The sequence below is a fragment of the Brienomyrus brachyistius genome, chromosome 1, assembly GCF_023856365.1.
Source record: "Brienomyrus brachyistius isolate T26 chromosome 1, BBRACH_0.4, whole genome shotgun sequence".
Lineage (NCBI taxonomy): Eukaryota > Metazoa > Chordata > Actinopteri > Osteoglossiformes > Mormyridae > Brienomyrus > Brienomyrus brachyistius.
Window position 1 is genome coordinate 52626128 of NC_064533.1, and position 10355 is coordinate 52636482.

Genomic DNA, 10355 nt, shown 5'->3' on the forward strand with positions numbered 1-10355 from the left:
AAGCTCGGCTTGCACAGGACTGAACGTTTTTATTACCCGAAGGTGAAACAGCTACTCTACTCCCTGCTGGCTTCTATTTTTGGGGGTTCCAGTCTACTGCCTCCGAACCTTCGTTACTAATCTCTATAACGGCCCATCTGTGCTCACGAAATCCCAACTGCCCTCCTGATGTCATGTGTTTAAGCTGGACTGAATGCTGCCCAAAGATCAATTCATTAACTGCCAAACATCTGAAGGCCAAATACATACCACAGAAGGCCATTGGTTTGTACAATTAGAGAAAACTGCCTATTAGATGTTCATAAAATTATAGCCAAAATCATAGTACCATAGCTACGCCTTTGAAGTGTCTATAGTGTAGTTAAAAATTGTGTATTTATATAATATATAACTCGAAGTGTAATTGTTGCAAAGATAACATTTACACATTATATATTTGTACTCACCATGACCCTGGATAAATAGTTTTTGAAGATGGATGAATGGGTTTTTTTTTACTCTATTTAAAGAATTCCAGCAATCCTCATCAGTGGTTGAATTATTTAGATTTTTTTTATTCTTTATAAACATCGTAACTGGGGGGTGGCATGGTGATGCAGTGGTTAGCACTGTTGCCTCACACCTCTGGGACCCGGGTTCGAGTCTCCGCCTGGGTCACATGTGTGCGGAGTTTGCATGTTCTCCCCATGTCGTCGTGGGGTTTCCTCCGGGTACTCCAGTCCAAAAACATGCTGAGGCTAATTGGACTTGCTAAATCGCCCGTAGGTGTGCATGTGTGAGTGAATGGTGTGTGAGTGTGCCCTGCGATGGGCTGGCCCCCCATCCTGGCTTGTTCCCTGCCTCATGCCCATTGCTTCCGGGATAGGCTCCGGACCCCCCGCGACCCAGTAGGATAAACAGTTTGGAAAATGGATGGATGAATGAATGGATGGATGGACATCGTAACTGACAAGCTTAATTAAAAATCATTCACACTTTTGAGTACATTTACTAACAGCACTATAACTATGTAATGCATTTGGATTGTAATACTGAGACTTTAATGCATTTGAAAGGGATTCTCCCTTTTTTGTGAGCAGCTGGTCTTTGTAAACATCTAAAAGACCCATAGTTCTAGTTATATGGACTTGATAAGTGTTTCATAAATGCAGTTTAAGACTGGCAGTGTTCTTTTGTCTACATGTCTGGAACCTCGCTATTGGTTAGGGAAGCTCACTTGTAATTGAAAGATTGCTGGTTCGAATCCCCGACCAGCACATTACCACTAAGGTACCTTGAGCAAGGTTCAGCTCCCAGGGCGCTGATTTAGCTGCCCCCTGCTATGTCACAGTGTCACATATGGGTTAAATGCAGAGGACATATTTTGTTGTTGTGCACTGTGTGCTGTGGTGTGTCAACAATGACCACCGATCACCAAATTCTAAAATTCTTGTTACACTCTTCCCAGGAAAGTACAAATCCAGATGATAGTGTTTGTTCTTGCTTGACAGATTTCCCAGAGGTGTAGTTTTGGGGTATGGTAATCAAGTAAGAGGGCAGGCAGTGCTGTGTACAAGGTCAATACTGTGTTATTGGTTGCTGGTGTTCAAATGTGTTGGAAGTGGAAGTATTGAACTTCTGAAAATTCTAGGGGCCAGACAAGATGCAGAGTATGAGACCTGCTCTTGCAAGGATGCAGTAAATGAACTGAACTTGGAGCTACTCAGGAATATTCTAGGGTTAAGAAGCACTTTAAGGGGCTCAGACGTCCACCTTTCCATTGGTGCTAACCCATAATGCAACACTCTACTACTGAACGTGAAACACATGCTGATGCAAGTTATTGCTCGTGAGCAGGATCATAGAGATGTGAGTGTGCTGAGAGCAGGTTCTGCTTTCCTGCTTTACAAAGCTAGCATGATCCCCAGGACTAGGCTTGGTCATAGAGGCATATGAAAAGCTTGTCCTGAACTAATAAGTATATGAATTGACAGGTTCATTAGTCATGTAATCAGCAAACAATTAAAAATGCTGGTTGACTCTCGGGGTGTGTTTAAACTGCATAGTGAATGCTTTCATTGTCCAAGAGTAACCGAAAGTGGATAATTCTTCTAAAAAGCATACCAGCTTAGAGAATGATGCTATTTACCTTGGAAAGGACGACAAAGTAAAACCACCTTAATTTGTTCTAAGTCTGAAATTAAGAGTATTAAATGTAAAACATTTACAGAGATTCGTGGCTTATTTTAAAAATGTGCAATTTAATGGCTCATACTAAGCAGTCATTAACAAGGAAAAACATCTGGTAATATTTTTTTAAAGGAGCAACTGGAAAACTTATCTAAATATACAAAGGGCCCTCACACACTACATGCTCACACACACAAATACTACACATACACTGCACACACACACACATACACTGCACACACCTTTCCAAACAGAGATGGTCTTTGATAGTAACTGAAATGCAACGACTTATTAAAAAAGGACTGTAAATCTCAGAAAAGTCCTTGGTGCTGATGATGACTTTGAGATTTTCTATCCTTGTCAAGATTTCAGTAACTGCTGCTTGTCATGTGATCTATGCTTGGTCAAGTTTGCAAAAGACAGGCGATGGGCGCGGTTGGTTGAGGGAATTAGCATATGCTGAGGGTGTTGGTTTTGTTCCCTCTTCCTTGGCCATTGCTCCCAGTTCTTTGGCTTCCAGAGCTGGAAAAGATTCCAGCTCCCAGTGTTAGCTAAACAACATCAGTCTTATGTTTCTAATTAGATATTTCTCAGTCCACTCTTCAATCAGGTTGGAAAAGTCACGCAGAGCACCAGTTGACTTCCATCCCAGACCTAATTTATAGAATTACAACATAATGGGCAGGACTGTCCTTCAGTTTGTTCCACTAGAAAAATCACATGCCAGGATTGACATATTGCTCTTATAAAACTATAGGCAAAAGGTGACAGTGGGGTTTTAAGTGACAAGCATTTTATTTATTTAGCAGATATTTCCTATCCAAAGCATCTGTTTGATACAGCAGGGTTAGTCAGTCCCTCGAGCAATTTGTGGCTAAGGGCCCCGCTCAAGGGCCCACTGGTAAAATTGAACTGTTGACCCTGGGATTTAAACCAGCAACCTTGTGATCATGGGCACAGTATCCCAACCCACTGAGCCAAACACCAGAATAAGACAGACAGTCCATCACAGGAATTAGATATTCACCTTATTATTTTGAAGCTATGGCTTAGTTTAGTATTTCGTTCTCATTACTGGAAGAAAAATTCAGTTGCCAAACATCCAAGGAGTAGCTACAGCTACAGTACTCAGGCTATGACATCCAGGGGGTAGAATCAAAACCATGTACAGTTAGGCCAACTACACTTCTAGTTGTAAGAACTGTACCTTTACTAAGTTTTTTTTTAAAAGAACTGGAAGATCTAAGTAGAGATCTTGACTTGTGAACAGACCCTCATGATAAATGTGTTTGTTATATTAACGAAGGGTTTAAGCAATAATGTACTAAAGGAGTCTTCGTGTTCATCCAGATGCAGTTTGATATCATTAGCAGTGCATGTTTCCACGGAAACCCCCATTTTCATTCACAAGAATCACACTCTTCAGTTTAATCAAGTGATCCACAGTTATATAGTCAACAGTGACCAGTCCCAAGACACTGTACATGTGAGACCTAACGCTATAGTGGACGACACAGTGGTTAAACAAAAAACAGCAAACCAAGAATCACATTTAAAAGGAAACACCTGGTGGCCAAAATACAAACCATCAATTCACATTCGCATTCTTTGGTGAGAACTGACTGGAGGATACATCAGTGGAACAGAGGAAAGGAAGGAGGATGTTTTGATTGTGAGAGGAAGCATTCTTCCTGGAAGAGGGAGACGAAGAGAGCAGGCCTTTCAAGATTAAAATGATATAAAATAAAATCAGATGGAGGGAGAGTTACACAGTAGGATCTGGCAGGCAGGAATTACTGACTCTAAGCAGGGGTGCTGCTAGAGATTTTGGGCCCATAACCCAGATGAATCCAATTACGGTTAAATTTTTTTAGGACTGGGGCCCTTGGAATTGTCCTAACTTCCCCCCCTTATGGGCTCGTGGATATTGTAAGCAGTGTTGGTCAACCCATCAGGCAACATAGGTGGCCACTTAAGATACCATCTTCTGAGGGGGTGCCTCTTTAGAGAGCCAATTTCATTATCTCAGACGGGGGGTTTCTTAGAGATACGATCTGGAAAAGAGCATCTGCACAAACAGCCACATTTAAGTTCATATTTGTTCTAAAGTCACAAAGTGAATAGTGTTCCATCCATTCACCTTCCATAACTGCTTATCCTGCAAAGGGTGAACCTGCAGCCTGTCCACACTGGGCACAAGGTGCGGGCTACCTGGGATGGAATGTCAGTCCTTTGAAGGAAACTTCATTCATTTTATTTTTACTCTATAAACCTTTCGATTAAATGCTTAATTCTGAACTAAATTTACTACTGCAAAATTTCCTAGCATGATGGAATTGCCTAGAAATTGCACCAAAAAGAAAAGGTGATGAGTTCTCTTAATTAATCCACGAATCTCTTGATTGAAAGAGTACAGTTACTGGATTTATCCCATAGTAAGTACCTAACAAACCAAAACATTCAAATATAATTTAATATGTACAAGTCATACAAGTTATGCAAGTAACGACACATATTTTTTAAATATATCTAGCCTTTGTCTTGTGGATAACTGGTCAGGTGTTGCAAACCACAACAGACATTAAGAAAGAGGAATAGCAGCATGATATTAATACTGCTGTACACAACATTAGGAGATGAAACGCTTTGTAGGAAGCAAGTCTGTTTGTGTAGATGCTGCTGTGCTATTTGGGTCCAGAAAATGGTCAGAAATCTTTGTCTGTTTTTCATAAATATCTCATTGGAAATCAACACACAAACCTGCAAAACGTCCCCTACGAAGACCCCACTATTTTGTGATGTTTGATCATGACAGGGCATCATCTCCAGCATCACCCTAGGGAATGGCGACCAGTCAGTGTAATCCCCACCGGAGAGGGGTCAATCCCCGGAAATGGTGGACTGGCTGCCAGATGGAAGCGATGAAGGGGACTCCCCCAGCATAGCAAGTTGGCGCCATGAGACATCCTCCGCAAGCTGGAGATCAAGCCCAGTCCAGTATGCCTCCCCAGTCCACCCTGCTTTCCCTGCCACTGTGACAGGCACATTTACATTTTAATCATCTGGGGAAAGTCATTTCAGAAGACTAGTGCCAGCAGACACGTTTGACCTGTCCATTTCTTTGTTAATGCGAGTTAACGCGGCATCTGTTTGAGTATAATGGCATTACAATGTGCATTTCAGACCACATCTTCAAAGGCACAGTATACCTCAGTGCTTCGTTTACATATTTACACTGTAGTGAAAAAACTTCAAGTCAAACAGATATCTGTATTGCACAAATGTGAGCCCAGGACTGTTTGACAAAGCAGGAATGATTAAGTGGCTCCTGGAGAATTCATCTATAGTTCATGTGTTATGAAACTCATGACGAATGTAAGCCCAAGTCCTCGGAGGTGGTTATGGGTGCCGTTTGCTGTACGGATGCCCGGATGGAAAGTCAAGCATTCTCTCATCAGACATAGAATTGCAGGCGTTGTTATAAAGGAATGTCCTTGAGACATGGAGGCCCGTGCTAATCTACAGGGAGAGTTCAAAATGTGATACAGATTGGACATGTGTTTTCTGGTGATCAGAGATGGACAAAGTGCCTAGTGTTCATCTCATGGCCAAATCCACAGTTGATATACAACAGGAGGACACATCTCCTGAGCTCTGGAAGCTGCATGGAGGCTATCTTCTGCACAAGACTGTCCAAACAAAGGCCAAAGAACATTAAACAGAATAAAACAAACTCAGAGTAATCAAACGGAGATGTGAGAGAGACATATCAGTCGTGTGTAAACCTTGGCCATACAGGGAACAGCTACCCTACCAAACTCATGAAGGTTAAACGTGCTGTCATGCCATGACTTTTCACCACAATAAAGCTACCCATTTGGTTTGTTTTTTGTGAGAATATCTGCTACAGCATTTGTACTTCGTTAAAGTTAATTAAAGCAATGAAAAAACTAACAGCATTTTACAACTGATTAAGTTTCTTGGGCAAAAGGCTAATTAAAACAAATCAAATGAGTGGTAACCACAAAGGTGTATTTAGTCAGATCTAAATGGGATGCTTTGTAGCAGTGATGAGCCTCGCTGCGTTATAGGAGAGTGTTTCTCAAACCAGTCCTCGGGACCCCCAAAAGTCCCCATTTTTGCTCCCTCCCAGACTGTCTATCTGGCATGGAGTTGGGAGGGGGGAAAAAACATGGACCAGGCTGGGAAACAATGTTATAGCATATGCTGGACAGTGAGTGAGCAGTTACACAACTTTGTTTTAAAGTCAGTTGCCAAAAATAATAAGTGTGTGTTTTTACTCTAGGTAATATGAGAAACTTCTGACAGCTGCTATAACCAAGCAGGTCTCAGATGCGCTGCTACATAACAAACTTACAATAAATTTAAGATTGCTTGTAAAAATAAATAAAATCAAGTGCAAATGACTACAAGAGTGATCCGACAAGCAGGATGAAGATCATCACACAAGCCAATCAGTGTTCCCTTATTAACGTAACCACTCACAATAAATATGCTGTTCGTGTTTAGAGTTTGTGTATGTGCACAAGGATTGTGTATGTGAACATCGGGTCTGGATTTCTCACACTTGGACACGTGACGGGAAAGTGTTAAGACTCGCTCAGTAGGGGGCGACAGCACCAGTTCCACTTTGGTGTATGTATGGTACAGTACTTTGTAGAATGCTGAAATGCTTCTGGTCACACGGCTTAGTTGTATGTTCTTGGTCCTAGCGACTTGCCCAATGACCTCACTCATCAGGCTCTGGTGTGATGACATTGTTGCCCTGGCACAGCCTGTTGGGGATGGTGAGCGCGGCGCTAGAGAGGCCCACCAGGGGGCGTGGCAGGTCAGGGCCAGCACTCCAGGCATCTGTCTGCGTGTCGTAGACATGGACCCCGCTGAGGAAGCCCTCCGCTGTCCAGGAGAATCCCCCCATGATGTAGATGCAGGGCCCCAGGGCAGCGGCTCCATGCTGGCTGTGGCCCACGGGAAGCGGGCTCACCTCGGTCCACTGGTCTGAATCGGGGCAGTACACCTCTGTCACTAGGAGGTCCGAATATGATCGGCCTGCTGCACCGTCGGTCCGGCCTGTCACAACACCACCTTCACACAAAAAAAGACAAAAGCGAATGAAAAATCCACTGACGGTTTTTTCCACCCCCAGGAGGTTAACAAACCCATATTTCATTCAAATTCAAATTTCTTGCTATTTTTGTTACAGCCCGGGTCCAAGCATGAAGCACCACTCAGAGTGACAATCAGTGTCATTTGAGGTAACATTTATCTACACAACTAAATGGGTTCAGTACTGCTTGTGACATTATCAAGAGGATGTAACGAATAGCAACACTCATGTAAAGACAAAAATTCCCTTTATCACAAACAAGTCCACAGAGACCGTTACCGATGACGTAGATCTTTCCCTCCACTGTGGTCATGCTGTGGAAACCTCGAGCATGACGAAGGGGTGACAGGTCAACCCATCTGTCATGCTGCGGATCGTATCGGGAAAGTGCATCACAGAAGACTTCTCCTGAGGAGCCCCCTAGTGGACCAAATACATAAATACGTGATTCTGTCAAAGTGGGAATATTCGGCGAGGCAGATTGTACTTTAAGTACTAGCTCTTGATTCTCCAGCTCACTGCTAAGTGCTGCTACTTACAACCCAAGACCCCCAATTCCATTATACGGTCCATCAACAAAAAGCAATAAGATCTAGCAAAGGCTTGAGGCCTCTACATTTTAATTTCATACTTGGATCACTCCCTTCTTGCACTGACATCTCTTGGGTGAAACTTAGCATGCAGTCACAACAATTAAATGCCCTGGTACATTTTTTCCAGCAAAGATAGCTGGTCTTCTTGCTTCAAGAGTGGGGCAACTTACCGCAGATGTACAGCCGGTCTTGGAGCACAGCACCCGCGTGGCTGGAAAGTGGGCGAGGCAGGGCGTGGATGAGTGTCCACTTGTTCTCGCTGGGACTGTAGCACTCCGCTGAGAAGAGAAGGCCTCCCTCCCCGCGACCGCCCACGGCATAGATCCTGTCACCCAGGGCGCTGCAGTGGAACCGTCTGCGACGGACCTGGGGGGACAGGGCAGTACCTTTAACAGGCAGTGAGCTGAAGAAAGTCCAGATTACCCAGAAGGCCACAGCAAATAAATTAGTATAATAAATTGGTGTCAACTCCATGGTGTGTTTTAGTTATATTTTACCTCACGAATGGTAAACAGAAAAAGCTAACAGTGACAACAGACCAAACCTGCCCCACAACACCACATTTCAGCACAGCTACACATTATTGTCCCTGCGACTTATTTAGGTTCCGAGCCCCCAGAGGGCCCTAGCATGGTGCAGGCAGTGCCTTACGTTCATGTCGGCCAGCTCAGTCCATTTACCGAAGCGGGGGTCGAAACGCCACACAGACGCCATGGCCTCCTCCTCATGGTTGTCGTTGAACCAGGAGTTCTGCCCCCCTCAAGACAGGAAAAGAGATCACACACTTATTTACTTATCTAACACTACTATACAAAACAGCACATTTTTCATATTTTACATATTCCGTGGGTATCTTCCTCAAAACCATAATTTTACAGAACTTTGTCATCAGCCTGCCAGCCCCCATACAGAAGCTACCACTGTTGCCATAGGTGACTATCCCCATAAATCAATTCATCGTAGACATTACTTCCTCATTACCTATTATGTACATAAAATCGTTGAGCACCACGCTGCAATGGTTATACATTCCTTTCAGACGGCAAATGGTCTCCCATTCTTTCGTACACTGTCCCGTCAAAACCTGCCAATTGAGAAACAGACCCATTCACGATCCAATATAAACTCGCAGTATAATGTACTAGTAATCGCAGTGTTGACTGGATATGTTGCATGCGATATGCTTCACTGCCTTGCCATGATCTCCTCGCACTCCAGGCTTCCCGTGGTCTTCCCACAGGTGGCAAGGACCCCCTGTCGCGTCGATCGGATCCTGAACCACCTCTCAAACGTGCCGTCCAGCTGAAATCTCAGGTCCTCCCTGCTTAGCATTTCAAGATAAGAGGCACCTTCGGGCACTGTCTTCTTCAAAAGAGCGGCGGCACGGCACAGGTCGCCGTCCGAGTCGAAGTCAACGTCCCACGGGAAAATGAGACCGAGCCGGACTTCTTTCAGTAGTGCTTCCCTGTACGGGCCCCTGTCGCACAAATCGTGGTTCAGCCACTCCATGGCCAACTCCAGGATGTCGCTTTCCGTGACGCGCGGATCCACGTCGTCCCTCTTGAGGATGGCCAGGAAAGAGTCTCCATCCATCTGCAGGAGAGGACTTTCTTGCGTCTCCAGAACCGCGGCCAGCTTTCGTGATATAAACGAGAGGCACTCGGACTTCAATAACTGCAAGTTGTACCTCTCGGACAGGGACAGGACCTCGAAAACGTTCTCGACATTCAGCGACTCCTCCATGATCTGGGAGCAGCAGTCAGTTAGCTGCGGTATATGAAGGTGGGTGGACGCTAGGAGGACGTCCTCGATACTTGCGAGGTCGGATTGCAGCTGAGAGGTATAAACAAAGTCCAATGCACATCTGAGTCCCGAAGCTGTTATCGCCTTCAGCTCCACCGCCTCCATGTTCTTCTCCTTCATATCAGTGGTGAACATGACTCTGAAATAAGGACTTGCGGCTGCCAGCACGGACCTGTGCGCTGAAAACGTTTGGTTTTCGGCAACGAGCTGGACGTCGCACAAGCAGCCAGACTCCCTAAGCTCCTGAAAGCCCTTCTGTAAGGATCTGGGGAAGTGTTCATTACGGAGAAGATACCTCCTGCTTTCCATGTGAGAGGCCATGTTGTTCTTGTCGGAGAAGGCGTGGAAAGGCTCGTGCAGGACCGCTGCTGCTTCTTTTGGGATTTGTAGTTTTTGTTCTTGCTTCCGTCGGCGATGTACGTAGTGCATGAGGGATTTATTACGAAAGGAATTTACAGGTTTAGCGAGGTTTCTTGCGACTTCGGAATTTTGGTCAATACGAAACGTTAACGGGGCATGTACTGCCATGGTATCTGAAGCTGCACATATAAGCAGCTCTTAGCAGATTTAAGTGTAGGCTTTCGGAATGAAACAAGCGTAATTCCCATCCTCTCACCAAAAACGTAACCTATATAAAAAAAAATCACATTTTATGAAATAGT

The 10355-nt window shown here is 44.4% G+C and overlaps 1 protein-coding gene across 1 annotated transcript; it reads right to left on the bottom strand.

Moving 5' to 3' along the window:
* Positions 1–3582: 3582 nt before the first annotated feature.
* Positions 3583–10138, bottom strand: LOC125747478 (kelch-like protein 9). The gene is made up of 6 exons (XM_049022776.1): positions 9088–10138; positions 8872–8974; positions 8542–8648; positions 8061–8256; positions 7577–7717; positions 3583–7275 (listed from the first exon to the last, which is right to left on the bottom strand). Exons 1-6 carry the CDS (start codon positions 10120–10122, stop codon positions 6920–6922), a joined length of 1938 nt encoding a protein of 645 aa, XP_048878733.1. The 5' UTR covers positions 10123–10138; the 3' UTR covers positions 3583–6919.
* Positions 10139–10355: the final 217 nt, after the last annotated feature.

Coding starts and splice junctions, on each gene's coding strand:
- LOC125747478 (XM_049022776.1), bottom strand. CDS start 10,122: ATGCACTACGTACATCGCCGACGGAAGCAAGAACAAAAACTACAAATC. Junction 8,257..8,541: donor CTGAGCTGGCCGACATGAAC/GTAAGGCACTGC, acceptor CTGTCCCCCCAG/GTCCGTCGCAGACGGTTCCA. Junction 7,718..8,060: donor AGACCGGCTGTACATCTGCG/GTAAGTTGCCCC, acceptor TTGGTCCACTAG/GGGGCTCCTCAGGAGAAGTC.